At 40.2% G+C, this 18679-nt stretch overlaps 1 protein-coding gene and 1 non-coding gene across 2 annotated transcripts; both read right to left on the bottom strand.

Annotated features, from left to right (window-relative positions):
* Positions 1-183: 183 nt before the first annotated feature.
* Positions 184-15923, bottom strand: ercc6 (excision repair cross-complementation group 6). The gene is given in 23 exon segments (XM_026356058.1): positions 184-1320; positions 1439-1517; positions 1630-1798; positions 1924-2266; positions 2269-2525; positions 2617-2762; positions 3270-3364; positions 3525-3644; positions 4170-4280; positions 5130-5348; positions 6116-6211; positions 6673-6789; positions 8000-8176; positions 8436-8606; positions 8895-9030; positions 9999-10157; positions 10539-10670; positions 12044-12758; positions 13455-13560; positions 14046-14166; positions 14471-14699; positions 15121-15326; positions 15861-15923. Coding segments are annotated over 22 exon segments (4344 nt in total). The 5' UTR covers positions 15317-15326; positions 15861-15923; the 3' UTR covers positions 184-870.
* Positions 14843-14916, bottom strand: trnat-agu. Its single transcript has one exon. It is a non-coding gene; the product is annotated as a tRNA-Thr (tRNA).
* Positions 15924-18679: the final 2756 nt, after the last annotated feature.

Genomic DNA, 18679 nt, shown 5'->3' with positions numbered 1-18679 from the left:
TATCACTTATATTCATATTGATTGGGAATAATTCAGTGCATCTTTCTTTGGTACCCTGTGTTCTTTTCAAATAACCAAACAGGAAAATGCAAGCAGTGAAAGATTTATGAACATGCAAAACATTGCAGGCTCACAGTCTTGGAAAATGAGGTTGATAAATAACCACTTTTTATTGGAGGTAGATCACTTGTATTTTACTTTCTGGCCCTCATACCCCCCCCCACCCACACTACATTTGTACACAGTTTAAGAAAAATCAGTCATTGCAAAATCCAACAAAAAAAAATCTAGGGACATGTCATATTTACAGAATGACGCACACTTCTCATATTGTAGAAGCACATTATAAAATTTGACAAGTGAGGCTGCTGAGGTACAAATATTTAAAGTAAACAACACATAAATGAGTAAATCCTTACTCAAGGTAATACAGTTACAAAAAAGTGAATTCAAGTATGACCAGGTGCAAACAACAAACATAAATAAAATCTTCTGCAATAATGTTTGAAAAAGCTCAAAACTCAAACCAACTGACATTAATAAATGTAAATTAGACACCACGATTGTTTTATTTCTTCAAGTCTTGGAAGACTGGTAATTTACTGATGATCAGTTACCCATTAGAGTTTATCAGCAAATCGAACAGTCGTTGTACTTTAAAACAGCTTTCCTACAATATGGTCCTTTATAGCAAACTGTAAAAATGTGAAAGCACCGATTTTAATCTGAGATCAATGTATTAATGTAAAACACCTCAATTTGACAAGTTGACGAAAAGATACAGATATCAGATATATTAGGCTTATATCTACTGGCTCATTTCTGGTAAGTACTCCAATATGCATCACAGTTCAGTCTTTTGTTCATCATTCAGCGGAAGTGCTCTTTCAGTTTCCAGATCCCCTCCTGACCAGATGTCCTGTGGAAGTCACAGATGCTCCTGAGCAGCTCTCTGAAGACAGGTGCCTGTTTCTGGGACAGCCTTGGTTTGAAATACTCCAGCAGTTCTTGGGTGGTGGCCTGTCCATCCACATTCGCCTGGAAGGCTACGAAGTTGCGCAAATCAACCAAAAGCTCGTCATGCTCAGTGGGCGGTGCTGGAGGGGAGCTTGTTCCTGCAGCTCCAGAGCCGTCCTCCTCTTCCTCCACTTCGTCTCTTTGGCTGGAGGGCAGACTGAGGTGATTACGGGCTTTCATCTTGGCCAGCAAGGAGGAGGAGGAGAGTGGGGCGGAGTTTGAGTCACTTTCTGCTCCCTCCCCACTGAAATGAGCTGCTGTACCAGGTTTCTTTGACACTGACTTCTTTACAATAGCAGCATCCTAAAGAGAGAAGTAGATTAATTTACAAAACATGGCTACAAAAAAAAAAAAAAAAAAAAAAAAATACTGCTATATCTATACTTAATATATTGTATTATATATAATAAAATTGCTTTACTTTGCATTTGTTCAAAGTTGGAGCCGACTCAACAGGAGGTGCAACCAGGAGAGAATTCTTCTTTTGTCCAAACCGTTTCCTGAAAGAACAAACAAGGAAAAAAAAAAAGAGACAAAACAGAAACTTTTTTATTTCAAATCAGATTACTGAAGCTGTAAATTATGTCAGTACATCAGAATGAGACTGCGTACCTTGCAGGTGGGGGAGGGGGTCTATTGTAGGACAGCCTGCACTGTTGACGAGAAACCTTAAGAGCTTTCAGGGCATCTTTTGCCACCCTGTTAGCTTCTGCCTCCACAAGAACATAGTCTGGGTTGGAGGCCTCCATGATGGTGTCATGCTGCATCACACTGTGAATACCTGTAAAAAACCAAGGAATACAGTTATCAACATAAATTATAAAATAAATACGTCATCAACACAGAAGATTACTGAAAATAATTTATGTGTTATATATCAGATCGCAAATACAAAAAAAAGTGTACCAGACTTCTTGAAGAGCTTTGCCAAGACATAATCATCTGATTTCTTCTTTTCATTTCTCTCATTGTCTTCAGTCTCCTCTTTCTTGTAGGTCCTTTTCTTCACCAAGTGGGAGATACGGTGGCCTTCAAACCGAGCGTCTCGGGAGTGCTTGTGTTTCTTACGTTTGTGTTTGTCTGAGTCCGCTGAGTCACAGTGTTTCCTTTTTTCCCTGTGCTTCTGTGGGCTAGTGAGGGAAGAGTCTTCACTGTGCCGCTGAGAACTGGGTGAGTTTGAGTTATTGGCTGCTGGCTTGGCTTCATCCCAGTTATTTTGTGCAGCATTTGTTTTGTATTTACTGTTACATTTGGCTCAACGTGCATGCCATTTTGGTTGGTGTGTTGACTATCCATCGGGACGTTTGGTTTAATTTGAGAGTTCTTACTGCTTGGAGAGGCGTTTCCATCTCCTATTGCATTAATGTCTGCTGCAGAATGTCTACTGTGTGCACCAGATGCATTCTGGTTTGCTGAGGAGTGTTTATGTGCATGGCTGGCATGGTTTGCCATGTGTGATAGCCTTGGCTTCTCAGGTTTCTTGGGTGCCTTAACATCAGAGCCTGTGCCTGAGAGAAGAAAAACATTTTAGGTGAATTCCTTAAAGCTTATAATATAACAGATAATCTGACATTTGGTCAATGGAAAAACAAAGAGAACCTGCAAATATAGCACTGGTCTCTGTTCCCTGAGCTCCATCTGGGTCAGACAGGGTGAAGAGTTCATAGATGTCATTAGACTTGAAGAACCGCCTTTGTTTGGGGTCCTTCAGAACACGATTGGTCAGAAACTGTTTGAAGATCTGCCTGAATTAAAACATAAAATACAGAATTAGATACTTGTGTGTAATTTGCTATTTTACCTCAGCAGGTAACTCCAATCCTCTGTCACCACAGAGTAGTTCGGCTGATGGATGAGAAAATTAGTTAACCGCACTACTGTTGGTATCAAAATAGAATCCCTGCAGTTCTTCCAACATGCTTTTTCAAAGCACTTTACAGGCACAAACCAAACAGAGCAACGGTTTAGGAGTCCTATATTGGCCATTTAATAATGCAGGAAAGCATTTCAATTACTGAGAACTGGGAGAGTGCGAGTAGTAATACAGCAGTGATGTGAGCAATTAGTCATGTCATTACCAATATTCATGAATGTGTGAAGTCAATGGAAAGACAACTAAAATGGAAGAGGAGCTGAGAGAAAGCACAAAACACAGTATGCTTTAGAATCCTGTTTTATTAAGATCTGTGATTAAATATCATCTGTACAAAACTGTTTAGAGGTAAACATGTAAGCAGACGCTGCTGTCTCACCTGTGGTAGATTTTCTCCTCAATAGTCCCTGCAGTCAGCAGTCTGTAGACTGTTACTTGCTGCTTCTGACCAATCCTCCAAGCGCGTTCTCGTGCCTAAAAACACCACAATACATTCAAACACATAATTAAGTTAGAAAGTCACAGTAAATAAGGGGTAAATAGCTGCTCAGGTTTTTTAAACATAAAAAAGAGACATTAAGAACAAAGGGAAACATTTGGCAATTTAATTTAATTACTCCATGCACATGCTAACCTGTGTGTCAGTACTGGGGTTCCAGTCTGGGTCAAATATGATGACTCGGTTGGCTCCAGTCAGGTTGACTCCCAGACCTCCGACTTTAGTGGTCAACAAGAAAATAAAAATGGATTTGTCCTGTAAGACAGAAAGGTGGGGACGATTAAGGAATATGACGTTCAACATTTATAATCTTTCTTTTTGATCTTAATCATTTAATCACTAATGTCATTAGTAAAATGTTCATCTAAAAATTTAAATATCACAGGAAGACAACAAAATGTTGTCCTCTCAAATTTCTTTCTATTTAGAGAGAATACAACTGCCAAGCAGGCTTATTATTAGAAAATCACCCTAAACTGTCAGAATTATATATTTTAAACTGACATTACATTGCATATTCACATTTTAAATAAAAAAAATGCTGGTAAGATCTGTCATGCATGTGAAAAGAATAAAAATGTTTTTATCATTACAATTTTAGAACTTTCTGTAGACATACATTGCAGCTCTTTTGACACCTCCACAATTCAATACACAGATAATGACATACGTTGAACAACAGATTATAAGGTTCCACTGAAGCACTTTATCCCTCAGGACAGGATTTTTTTTTTTTTTTTTGAGAAATGCTCACAGCCATTAAGGATGGCAAATTCTTACCTCGTTGTAGCGAGCGATGAGTGGCTGTCGGGAAGCTATTGTGGTAGTGCCATCCATTTTCAGGTAAGAGTAGTTGTTCTGCCTCACAAACACCTCCAAGATGTCCAACATCTGGAATGGGGGAAGATGATAAAGACAGCGGTAAGTGAGTGAGAGTAGGAAGGAGGCGAGAGAAACAGAGGGAAGGAAAGAGGGGCTGAGGTTTGGATTATCTCTAAAAGGATTAGTGCAGATTAATATTACATGGACAGAGATACTGACAGGGAGGGTTTCAGGTTCCCTCTGAGGTATAATCTTATTGGTATTGACTGCAACAGCTGGGGCCTCTCTCTTTCACACTCACACTCACACTCTCACACACACACACACACGCACAGTTTGTAAGCAAAAGATAAAATTAACAAACAAGTGTCACGTCAATTTAAGCTATTCATTTGATGTAAGGAAGAAGTAATAATATATTCAGAAATTAACTGCTTATGCATTCATACAAACAATTTAATATTGTATTTCTATTTATATATTTTTAATTTTGTAACTGCTATTTTAGGAAAAAAAATCAATACAACAGGGTCATCTCCTTATTTAGGAGATACTTCCTATCAATTTTGATGAATGTGATTGAGTTTCCTCCATCTATCTTTTGGAACTGTTTTTTCAAAGGACTAAGGTAGTAGTTGTTTTAAATTTTGGTTATTGTTTTATTGTTTATTGTTTCCCGCATCCGAACCAGTCGAGGCAGATGGCCGACTAACGTCAACCTAGTTCTGCTGGAGGTTTCTTCCTCTAAATGGAGTTTTTCCTCTCCACTGTTGCTTAGTGCTTGCTCAAGTTGGATTTGTGGCGCTACCTGTGTTTTTTGTTTCTTATGTGAAGAACTTCGTAACACGTTTTAAAAAGTGCTCTATAAGTACATTTATAAAATGTATTAAGAGTAAATTAGAATGACGTGTTCCTAACCTGTCGAGACTGAGTGAAGAGCAGGACTCTGTGGCCCTGTTTAAACCAGAGGCGCAGCAGTGATTCCACCACCATCAGCTTGCCTGAGCGTTTCCAAAAACCAAAGTGTTCCTCCTCAGTTAGCTGGTCCTCTGGGATTCCCCTCAGCATCCGGGGGCCACCAGAGAAAAGGTCTGGGTGATTACAGATCTTACGAAGCGCTATCAAACCTGAGAATACCTAAACAGCATCAACAAAGAAAATGAAACAGCTTCTTAAATAGACCATATCTATTATTATGAACACTACATTAAGGCAGGTGACAAAGCTAATATAAAGCTTAGAAGATTTCACTGCATTTTACTGCACTGCACCTTTAAACAAATAAACACATTTACTTTAGTCTACAAGAATGAATTACATAATTTATTTATGGGCAATAAAGGCCTTGTTTCTTGATGAAGGCCCAACACTCACTGCATTAGTAATGGTGGTTAATGGACTGAGAGTGACCACTGAATATGTCCATGTGAGTGTGTGTATGTTCAATCTGTTGTTGTCACCCCTGGTTCTCCAACCACGTCCATTTGGTCAGTGGTAAGAAGTGGTCAAGTCTCTCTCTCAGGGGTTTGGTTAATGTGAAAATAACAACTGAAAAAATCTCCTTAAAGAGAGGATCTTAAAGAATATTAAAGTCAAACTTTAGAGGATTTAACAAAGTTTAGATGGCAGGAAAATTTTAATTCCACTGATGCCACTTCAAAATGGGTATTTTACTTTGGGTATACAACTAAACAATAGAAATGCTTATGGGGTCACAAATAAAATGAAATTCATCTCTTAAATAATGAATAAGTCGAGTCCTGTTGCCGGAAGTCTTCTTTATGTCCTAGAATATTGTCATCCTTCTTCTTGTGTGGATCAACACAAATACCCCAAATGGCAAAGGCACAAACATAAGCACAAACACACTAGTTAAAATCACTATAACAATCTAAAAGGCTTACCTGCATATCCCCGTTTAGTATCTGGTAGACCTCTTTGGAATCCAAGAAGCTACGATACACCTGCCGCTGTTCCTCTGTTAATCTGCAAAACAGAACCTACACACACACGTGCACACACATAAGTGTAAAAGTGCGTAATGAGCAGTGAACATCCTTTTTAAAGCCCCTTGATGAAGTGCTGTGTTTGAGAAGCGAAATTAGAGGGGAGCAACGTGGTTTTGGAGCCATTGCTGTCCTGAGGGACTGACTTAATGAGCTGAAGTGGACTGAGGAGTCAACCAGCATCAGCCACAAGGACAGACCAGAGACTGGCCACCTTAATGAATACCTGCTCCTTTTACTTTACCAGGACTTTATTAGCTGGCTTCACCTGACAAGGGCCATGCACATTCATCAAATACTCCTTAGATGTGGCACATACAGTCACATCCTATCAGATAAACACCTCCCCAGTTAAGAGATCCAATTGTGAGAGGCCATTCAATACTTAGAAGAGGGTCAAATGTCTGTGTATGTATGTATCTATCCATCTAAATATGTCAGAATATGAGGAATACCTGTTCATTTTTGTCAGGTAAGGAGAGGTTGGCCTTGACATCTGCCTTCATTCTTCTGAGCAGGTAAGGATTTATGGTGTCCCTCAGCACGCATGCGCACTTAAAAGCCGTCTGGACCTGGAAATCAATAACAGTTAAACCTTTTAGCACAAACAAACAGCTTTCAAACAAAAGTGGCTTTCAGTTCATTGTGTGCAACCAATTAAACAAGCAATCATCAACACTCACACCTGTCAGTATGCATGTTTCCTGAGGCATGATTGTCGTTTACCCTCCCCTGCCCTCTCTCATCACTACTGTTGTCCCTCTCAGCAGCACAAGCCATTAAACATTGATCAGAGTGCTGCTGGTCTCGAGGGACAGAGCCCCCCCCCTTTCATCAGTAGTTCTAGCCAGCTCCAATGGAAACAGAGGGGGAGTTTAGTCTCAACTCACTGTAGGAACTGTGCTGCAGAAGGCCCGGCACACCTTATCTAGAGTCAGTGTTGAAGGCCAGTTAGCTCCCGAAACATTAACTCACTGGGGGTTCAGAGAGAGAGATCAAAGACGCAACTGACAGAGCTGGAAGGGACAATAAGAGAGTGGGATTGTGGTCTCAAAGGAGTTTAGAGCTAAAAAAAAAGAGGAGGCAGCAGATGATCCAGTGATCTCTGCACAAGCTGCTGAGTGGATTCACATGGGGGTGCAAACACAAGCTTGAGTAATGGATCCCACATCCAAATGCTCATCCAGCCCCACCCCAAACACAGATGTTTTTACAGTCTAGTTGTACATACACAAGAACGTCAGCCAGCGGCCAGTTTTCTGCTCTGAAAATTTTGAGAAGAGGATAAGGCAGCAGAGCTTAGCCCTCTCTGACCATTTAATAACATTAATAATTAGTAAAGGTTTTTATTATCGACAGCGGAAGAAGCATCAATAGCCGGCTTAAATAATTAAATCCATACAGTCAGTGGGTTATTAACGATTGAACACTAATGACAAAGGGCTACAATTTAGCTCACTGGCTCTCCACTTTAGCCTCTCCCTCTTTCTCTCACACACTAGGGATGTACTGAAGTTCCATTGCATGGTCCTACATTATCTTGCACAGCACTTAATGGCTCTGATGCTCCTCCGTCTCTGCTTCTGACCTGCTTCCATCTAGTACTTTTTGGATGGGAGACTGGCTCCTACAGTCAGTCTTTACACCTAATTTCTGCTTCACTGTTACCTTCTGAAAAAGTGCTCCAGGTCTCAAATGTGACAATACTTACGGTGCCCCTTTCCATTATAAGGAGGTGAATTAAAGAAGATCCTAATTTTGCATTTGTGTGTCTTCCAGTACCTGTACAGGTGAGGCATTACTGTATCCCCCCATGGTGATTGGCACAGAGAACTGCTCCATGAAGACAGGCAATGTCCCCAGTTTGCCAGGGAAGACAAAGTCAAACAGAGACCACAGCTCCTTCAAATTGTTCTGCATGGGAGAGCCAGACAAAATGAACCTGTGGGGAGTACGAAACTAGAGAGAGAAAGGAGACAATGTAACTTCTATATTGTAATAAAATATGTCACATTCTAGCTCATTTGTGTTAAGAGTGTGTGTAGTCACACCAGCTAAATGTATGATACTATGTAGAACTGTGGAGACGCTTATTATTAGTACACTAATAAAAGTTTTTAAAGTCAACATTTATTCCTAAGCAATAGCAATTACAGACATAACCCTTCAAGTACTGTGGTTAAAATGTACATCTTCAAGAACAATGTGTGAAGAATACCTGTTTGCAGGCAATGGTAACTCCAGCATTTGGATTTCTTATCTTATGGCCCTCATCCAGTATAATGTAGTGCCAGTCGTATCGCTGTAAGGTGTCTTGCATATTCCTCACAGCTGAATATGAGGTTATCAGGATGCCATGACATGATGCTATCTCTGGAATGAGCTTTTCCTGCAATAGAAAGAAATAGACAGACAAACTAAGTACACAGTGCAACTGCTAACTACCTGTAGTATCCTGTGCTTTAAAGTGGTCAAGTAAGGCATCTCGCTCATTGTGGCTTGGGACAAGAGGGGGAAAGGGTTTAAAGGCAATTCTGCATAAACAGATCTCTAGTGCCCCCCAGAGGAAAAATAGGCCCAGTAAAAAAAACCAAAAACAAAAAAAAACCCCATATAGTTAAATTGTGAATTTGAAAATTCAACACACACACACACACACACACACACACACCCCTACCTTGTTGCTTGTAAAGGAACCAGTTTCGTGTAGAACAGCCACTCTAAATGGAGGCCACCAGGTGTGAAACTCCTTCACCCACTGGTGCATGACTGTAGCTGGGCACACAATGACTGTAGGACCCAGACCAACATACCTACAAACAGACACACAATATAGAGATGTTCAATCTCATTTGACTTTTGACGGCTGTTTTGACAAATTAAAGCCATCATTGCAACAAAACCTTTAAGTTAAACAAAAGTTAAACATCAGTCGCATGCAATCGTTTCTGGTATTAAGAATTTTCTCCTTCAGTAGCAGTAGTTCGCATCAACTGCTTTGCAGAATCTGCTTTCTTTTCACTGCTGTTGTAAAGTTCTGTTTGTTTACTAAGTTTAGCTGGTACCAGTCGCAGCACCATAGACTACATTTTAAAAATCAAGCTGATCATTTCAACGTTGTTAAATCCGAAATTCAGCGCCCTGCAAGAGATACAGTTCAGAATGATCCAACAACAGTCTAGTCTAAGTCTAACTCAGCTGCTCTGCTCACTCTCTGTGCCTTATAAATGAATTTAAAAAGGTGCACGATCACATGTTCCTCTGTGAAAGATTTACAAGAGCTTTGTCAAACACACACATACACAGAGAGACACTAATGGGTCGGTATGAACCTCTGCCTAGTGGAAGCTATTGATACTGGGCCATAATTGAGTTTGCAAGCAATCAATTTGTGGGCTTCTATAGTAGACAGAGTATTGACCATCAGGGAGGCTCCACCTCCTAAATGCATGAGTGTCGTTTGTGCAGTAAAACCAGATTATCACCCTCGCTGTCATGTTTTCCATAGCTGATTTGTTGTCCTATTCCTGCCACACCATCAGTCCAAAATTAATTTTAACGGTTCGTGAAAGGACACACTCTCTGAAATGCACAACACACAAGCGTGTCAGAGTTTTGTCTGATGTAAGAAAGTGAGGAGTCTGATAATTGAAACATGTTTAATAATTCAGATGAATACTCTCAAGCAGAAATCCCCCTAATCAAATATTCATACCATACAGACACACAGTCTCTGGCCACAGTCCACAGTTTGATTTTGTGTGTGTGTGTTTGTGTGTACCTATAGTTGGATCCTCTGGTCCTCAGTTTGCTGTAGCTTAATCCTGCCAGAAAGCTGATGATCTGGATGGTTTTACCCAAACCCATTTCGTCACCCAGGATGCCACCTGCCTGCTGACAGTGGAGTTCCCACATCCACCGCACACCTGTTTGCTGGTACCTGACAATATTATATACAGATATAAACAACAAAAACACAGGTGCAGCAATTATGGACATTAAGGTGGCCTGTAATCTCAGCTGAACTCTGGCTCAAGAATCCTGGTTATAATAGATCAAATATTAGAGTAAACTACATAATCCACGACAAATGCAGCAGTGATGTCATACTGATCCTGTGTGTCACTTCAGTATAAAGGTTAAAAAGAGCAAAGGGTGTGGTGTAGAGCAACACAGTACACAGATAAATGATTTACAGCTACTGGACACTTGCAACGACTTCTTCTGTTGACAACAGCAATTTAAGTATGTTTCTAACGGACAGCAAAACAAACAACTCTACAAACTACAAAAAACTCTCACTGCTTTACATCCAACTTACTTGTAAAGTTTTTTCCAGAGGAAACCAGGCACTTTGAAGCCCTCGTCAAACTCTGCATCACTGTCATCCGTAAGCTCCTCACCCCTTTCCCTCTTCTCCTCCCTTTCTTGAAGTCGTTGGCGCTTCCACCTCCTAGTAAGACAACAGTTAGTTTTAGCTGGTAAGATGGTAAAAATTAGTTATCTACTGTAGTGTGAAGATCTTAAGGGTATCATTAATATCAGTCAACACTGGAAACATTCACTCTTAACGTTTAGACAAAGGGGCAATGTAATGTTGATGTGGTGTTGTGTGGGAATTTGAGCAGGAAAAGTTCAAAAGTAAATTCTGATTGATTTCAGCATCATTTTCTAGAGATGTTGAACACAAATGGTATAAAAGAATTAGTTCAGCTCCTTCAAACACTAAACAGGATAGGCAGGTGGGCATATATAGAGAATGGTGGACGCTCCATTTATTTTAAGAGTTGCCTACACAGGTGTATAGAAAGCAAATGTTTTGAGTCATGGGAATTTCCCTAGAGCTGAGGAATCTACAGCAAAAAGGGGAAATGCAAAGGAGAACAGTTTTAATAGTGCAGGAGAGAGGGCAGTTAGAGGCACAGTCGTCACGCAGCAAATGAAGATTGATACAGACAATTAGTAGTGCGAGTTCCCCAGAAAGGTGTGAGGTGGAGAGGATAAGAATCCATCTTCATTTGGGTCTGGTCCTGTCACCCTGCCACAAAACTGGTCCTTTAGCTGGGCCTGGGAGACCACACTATCTAATTAAGTCAAGACTACGCATTGGTTCAGTTAATTACACTTTTCCACCCCCACTCCACCCCCACCCAACTACAAATACCACCCACACTAATAATATCATTCTGCATATAAGCTAGCCTCACCATCCATACTGTGTCTTTGCCGCTGAATTGACATTCAATCACTGTAGTGTAGAAAAAGGACACATGCCAACACAATTTATTTGGCAGCTATAAATATAAAATCTCATTAGGGCTGCTCTTCCATTAATTTGAGCATTAGAGTGAGTGAGTGTATAAAACCATGTGCAGGAGGATAATTAGGCCACCGTGAGAGCAGAGAGAGAGAAGAAGAGCAGGGAGTGAATTTGCTTAGTCAAGAAACAGCTGCCAATCTCATCTGGGATTAACACTCCTTCTGCACTATGGAGCCAGCAGAAAACAACTGATTTTTTTTCTTAAAGAAAGGGAATAACAATAGCACATTTGCACCACTGCCATTACAAATGTGATGCGAAGTTTAAGGCTAAATCTTCTATTTGTCATTTACAGGCGGGCATGTCTGCCTGCTCTTTGGAAGATTTGCAGATGAAAACTACAACAAAACAGCACCTTTGCCTTCAACTATAAATATAAATATAAATATAAATAAATAACAAAGTATCTACATATATATATAAAGTCAGTCAATATGTTGGAGGCAGAAATAATTAATTTATTAATAAATTAATAAAGTTTAAAGCAACAAGTACAACCATCATACCTTATTCTCCGTCTGTAATATTCCACATCTCCATCATCTTTGCATCTTTTTGTTTTATCCTTCTCGTCCTCCTCTTCATCTGAACTCTCAGGGAGGTACTCATCCTCACTCTCCTCTTTCTTTTTTGTTTTCTTCCTCCCTTTGCCTTCAGTTTTTCTCTTGTATGGTTTGAGGTCGTAATCTTCATCATCATCCCCCCCAAAGCCCTCCTCCATGGCTTCTCTTTGCTCTTGGTCAGGGTCTATGCCTTCATCACTGGGCAGATACTCTGATCCCTCGCTGTCTGTCTCCTCTCCCTCAGTGTGATGTCTCTTCCTTGATTTAGGGAGCTGCTCGGCCTTAGGTCGAGCCTTAGGATGAGCTTTAAGAGCAGTTCTCTGGAGCTTTTGCATGCGCTTCCTCAGTTTTTTATCCTTGGAAGAAGAAACAGTTCTGTTGCCTTTTTCCTTGGCCTGGCCATCAGGGCTGAGTCCTGAGCTCCTCTTCTTTAGAAGAGGAACTCTCTTCCTCTCAGTGGCCATTTTAGCCTGGTCAGCCAAGTACTGGTCAAAGGCTGAATTCTCAGCAAGCATCACTTTTCGAGGCTCCTTCTTAACCTCCTTCTGAGGCACACGGGTTCCAAAAGGAGTCATGTGACCTTTCCTAATAAGTTCCTCCCATTCAGTCTCCTGAGCTGGCATGAGCATGCTGCCCAGCGTGGATGGCCCAGCTTCTTCTACAACACACAGATGCTGGATTAGATACATGACTGTAAAGCATCACATTTTTAAAAGACACTGTGCCTGAGATTTTTAACAGCTAATATTTAACCATGGAGCTATGTTTCGACTAGCAAGTCCTTGTTTTTGTTGTTTGTGCATGCATAGAAAGAAAACTGCATAAGTTGTCCTTGTAATCAGAACCACAAACAATGTTGACATGGTTTATATTTAGCTAATGTTCAGCTAATAAAAAAACAAATAATATTGTTATAGTCAAGTAGAACTACTTACATATTGGACTGGCAGCATATTGTATTACATAGTTAGCAATATTGTTATTACTGCAGTAAACAAATGCAATTTTGTTTCCCTTATAGAGAATATGAAAATAAGTGACTGAGAAACTAGTTTGAAAATATTTGGTGTTGTACATCACAGCTGTTTTTTAATACCATTATGTCTTTAGGTTCTTGCTCACAATGTCCTATGACATGGTTAACTAAGTAAGGAAGGCCACAGAATTATCTTCTTGGCATAACTACAACTGATATTAATGATTACATTGGGGAGTGCCAGCGCTAGCCACTGGTTTTACATTACCAATAGAAGGAAGGGCAGTTTACTCCTTGTACAAACTGTTTTGTTTCCCCTAATGGTAAGTCTGTGATTACACTGAAATATATCAAAAGTAAAAAATGAATCCACTCCACCTTCCTCCTCATCATCCTCTGCCAACAGCTCCACTCTTTGAGTGTCTCCTCCCAGAATGCTTTGGAGTCGCTTCTGTTTGGCTCTGAGTTTCTTCAGATGCTTCTCCTGAATAAGAAATTGCATCAGCAACATTATCACAGTGGCTATGAATATTATGTCAGCATATAAAATTAATTCAAAGGTTTGTCATACATTTAGTGGTGTCAGAAAATAATCAGACCCTTTCATTCTTTGCAATCCCATCTGCAAATGCTGTTAGACCCTTAATTTGTTACGTTTTTTATAAGATCCTTTGGGAGCAATTAGAGCTTCAAGTCATCTTGTGTAACTCTTCCCAAGTTTTAGGCTATTTATCTCATTTTATCTCATTATTCCTGACATGATCTAAATATCATCTGAAGCTGTCAGATGTAAAGGTTCTAGACACACTGCACAATCAGGATATTAAGGTGCAAAGTGCCAATGCACTTTAATTGAACAGATCTGGTCACAACAGTTTTGTATATGAGATTTCCAGGAATTTAATCCAATGAAAAGTACAGAAAATTAAGAAGGCGGAATACTTTCTGAACACACTTTAGACCTCTCACCTTATTTTCTTTCTGTCTTTTGACAGATTCAATCTTCCTACTGATATCTTTGCTGGAGGCTGCATAAGGAGACAGCTGTTCAATAATCTTGTTTATATGTTTTAGAGATGTTATAACGGACCTGAAACACACAACACATAAATACATAAATAAGTACCTTTAATAACTTAAATAAATAAGTGACTTGTTAATCAGAACAAACGATAAATCAGTTTTCATTCACAATTGAATTGATTGAATTTCACAATTGCAACATTTCATCTAATACACACCAGAATTAATTCAATGATATTTACAACAGTACAGGTGATAAAGACACTGACTGATGGAATTTCTTAGGAATATTCCCACAGAACACAAATATGTTGTCAAGGGGAACTTAAAACATCTCAGAGTTTGGAATTACTGCAGTTATTAATGTTTACCTGACATCATCAAGTACAGAGTGGTACTCCTTCTCTGCCTCAGCTTTAGCAGCAGCCTGACTGGCCTCCTGGATTGCCTCGTCTACTTGTAGCAGGACACCCTGCTCGAGGACATCTTGGTCATAGACAGCCACACCAAGGCCCTGCAGCTCATCACCTCCTGAACTGGCTGATGCAGCCTGGATACGCTGTCGGTCAATGTGCAGCAAGGCTCCAGACTTCTTGCCAGCTGAACAGAGAATACATTATAGGTTACAATAATAATATTAACATGAAACACTGGGGTTGGATAGCTATCAGGCAGTGCATGTTAATGCTACTACGTAGTTTTGGTCCAGGGTAACTCGAAAATTAGCCCGTAGGAAAAAGTAAAGGCACTGCTGGGATTTGAACCCAGGATCTCCTGTTTACTAGACAGGCGCTTTAACCAACTAAGCCACAGCGCCTGCTGTTAAAGTTGAGGCCCCCAACACAAGTACAAAAGTAGACATTTATGTATGTCACACATACATATTAAAATAGACATTTTCATAAATAAAAAATGTTTATCAGGACAAATTTATGACATCATCCTTGTTTATCAGGACAAATCCAACATTGCATTAGGTTTCATTCTCTATCACCTCTCTTGTCTGTGGTGCACAGCTCACCATTGTTGCCCTCGCCTGGTCCAGAAGTGACAGGATAGGCAGCAGCTGCCTCGGAGCCCTGACTCTTTGCAGAGAAAGAACAGACTACAGAGCCACCTGTAGCTCCATCCTCCTCTATCCCTCCCGGTGTGAGGGCAGCACTGGCCGGGCTGGAGAAAGAGGAGGGCACCTGGTCCTCAGAACCGTCTACAGGCATAATGATGTGTCTGTAACAAAGTCAGTAGGACAGTAGGTTATTCATATCCAGCAGACCATGTATCTCTTCTTCTAAGCCTTGGCTGCACTTTGATAATGTTAACTAAATATGTTTAACTGAAACACTGTAGATGAAGACGTTATATTAAATATAACATAACTGTTAATACAGCTGTAGCTAGTAGGTTGTAACTTTAGCTTAGTTAGTGGTTAACAAATTTTAAGTCATTTATCCATTGAGCCAGTAAACAAAAGGAGAAACAAAAACTGTGTTTGCTGTCATAACCACTGTGCTCCAAAAGGTCGCTGGATGTATAATTATAACCTTCAAAGTTCATTTAAGGAGAGGAGTCCATTGTTTACGTGGCTAGGCTAGCCTGCTAAGCTAACACCGAACCAAACATCAGCTGCTCATCTTCAGTCACCAGCGGCTTCAGTTACACAAAATAGTATATTTTATATACACCCACTGTCATCAGTCCTGTCTAGATACAACTGGATACATTAAACCGGCTGTCGAAGCGAGAGCATCAGAAATTACTTACAAAACGTGCCGTTACACAACATTACTGGCTCCGTTTATGTCATCTTGCTCGACAGGCTTCCTGGTTTCCGGTGCCAGAGCTCAGTGAGTCACTTGTGCGACAGCGACCTCTGCTGGTTCTCAGCAGCGGAGAGCCTCTGTCCTCTAGATGGCGCCACGAAACCACTTACTATTAGTTGTACATTAAATGCAGGGGGAACTCAGTGAACCAGCCTCAGTCCCGAGAAAACAGTTCTGGCTTTTCATAATCAGCTTGGGAACCACTTAGATGTATGAGTGTTTTGTGTTGCAATCAGGGTGCAGTCCAGCAAGACCTTGCAGAATAACACAATCCAACAAACCACTCCAAATATCAAAATATATACAGACTATGCTCATCTGCACAGCGTCGACCCCCCTTTTATGTATTGCTTGTGAAAAGTTTGGAAAACCTGTGCTTCCTGCATTTTACAGGCTTGAGCAGTGCATCTCAGAGGAAGTTTATTTCCAGTGCCTTGCAACAATAAATGGAGGCCTTAATTAAATATCCTCTCTGCTTTGCACTGCACTGCCTGAGCAAAGGCCAGAAATCTTTCCAAACAGCTTTATTTGTATAAACAGATACATCTATATAAGGATAGATATTGCTGTCACCCTTGGCTCAGAAAGTGCAGGAAGATGGAGACACTGGTCTACTTTATTTGCTTAACTAGTAAATATGGGTCACCTTCAGAGGAAATTCTCCAGAGATTTGTTAGGGATTTGACTTTATAAAGTATTGAACCAAAAGGAAAGTGTCATAGTGAAAAAGACCTCCTTGTAATTTATTTAGCAGAAGACCTACGGTGTACAGATTTTGTGATTAGGTAGCCAACAGACACAATGTTTTCTTTGTTGGTTTTTCGTCCGGGTAGTTGATATAAAGTCCCACAGATAGGAGTCAGAACAAGTCAAATAAACTATCAAGCTGCTGATGAATCACCTATGGTGGGAAATTAACTGATACATTCACGCAATGTTGTGACTGTGAGGTTGAGCTGCAGAGAGGAATGCAAGCCTCCTGTCTGCTTTTGCCCTCCATCGTCTGTGTATTTAAGCAATGCTTTACAACTTTTATCACAGAGAAGGAGGAGATAATATTTATGTATATGACTGTGTTTTCTTCACATCATCATTTAGGGATCATTTGTTGATAGGCCACACCAAACTTGCTGGAGTTAGTGGGTGGCAAAATTGTCCATGCCAACTTAATATATGTGCAAGCATTCATGCATGAGCATGTGACAGATCCTGCTTTTTATGTGTAAGGAGTTTACAGAGATTTATTGGGTGTAGGAGGGTCAGAGGGCAAACCCCAGAGGGTATGATGGTGTGATGCTAACACTGCTGATCTGTGTTGCTTTGCATCCTGACAGCAGGATAACAAGTGTGGCACGATTTAAAGAGAGAACATTATGGTTTTACGTTCACATGTAAAGAGGTTTGTGGTCTTGCTTTTCAGATGAAATAGTTAGTTTCACAACATGCTGGGTGCATGAGGTGCATAAAGGGTTAAGGGAGGTAAAACCTTTCCATAGATGATACATGCTACAGTATGTGTTCTATCATCTGTGCGGTGTGTGGAGCTGTGTTTCATCTGTTATCTCCAGCTCACTGTCTTACTTGCTACCCCGAAGTGTGTTTTAATCTGTATGGCCTTCATCAGTTGCCTGGAACTTGATGAATGTCTCAAGAATGAAATCATTTTACCAGAAATTGTGAGAGAAGAGGTTTTTACTAAAAGCGTACTGCAGGGACCTTTTTGGATCAGTTACTTAACTAGTTACTCATTAAGTGTAGGAGCTTACAGAAAGCATGACTTGTCTTGATACTAGATTGGATTATGGTAAACTGTTTTTAGGTGGGTTGGTTGGTCGGGATTCAGGGGAGTTTCATCAGACAAAGCAAGAAATTTGAACATGTCACCTGTTGTTCTGGAAAAGACTGATGGCATTTTGGAGCATAAATCATGTTAGTTGAGAATAACTGTTAGTTGCAATAAGACTAAATAAACATAGTAAAATTATTGTATTACATTCATGCAATTTCTTGCTCTTGACTGAAACTTTATGCACAAACAGAACCAGAAAGAGAGATACTGTATATTTGTATATATTTGTATATATCTGTATATATTGTACATTACAGTTCACATATACTATTAAATAATGTCATTTTTGCAGGTGACATCTGAAATATACAACTGTACAACTGGCCCACTGTGACTGTAACACTTGGTTTTTATTTTTGGGTTGACTGAGTGCCTCAGGGCCTAACTGGGAGCCATGATGTTATTCTTGAGCTGCACACTGGTTAAATCAACATGAGTAAAGCATCATCATGTCTATATTAATGTATATTCAAGCTACAGTATGTTGTACTTTACATGTGTGTGGCCATATTGTCAATGCTAATGTCTCCCACGTGTTTTCCTTTCCCAGTTAGTACATGTCTGTGTGTGTCTGATAGTAATTACAGGGGTGGGCTGGGTTCTCATCCGGGTGCATCAGACCACTGCCATGTTACAGTAGATGCCTAATGCATCTGCTTGTGATTTCACTCACCAGCAGGTGTGTGTTTATGTACGGCTGTGTGCACATAACCACACAGCAACCGTTCGCTACTGTGCTCTTACAAGCATGTTGAAGGAAATTAGTTTCGGAGGTGAAGTGTCCAAAGCGTTTAGCTCAAGTAATCTCTATCTACCTATAAAATGTTTTAAAAGTGATTCCTACAGTGTACAGGAAAACACCTGCATGCAAACTAGTTCTTACCAGGATGGAACACAGTTTCATGTATGTC

The sequence above is a fragment of the Anabas testudineus genome, chromosome 15 (assembly GCF_900324465.2).
Source record: "Anabas testudineus chromosome 15, fAnaTes1.2, whole genome shotgun sequence".
Classification (NCBI taxonomy): Eukaryota; Metazoa; Chordata; class Actinopteri; order Anabantiformes; family Anabantidae; genus Anabas; species Anabas testudineus.
The sequence above is the reverse complement of the archived record's forward strand: the minus strand, read 5'-3'. Positions and strand labels throughout refer to the sequence as shown.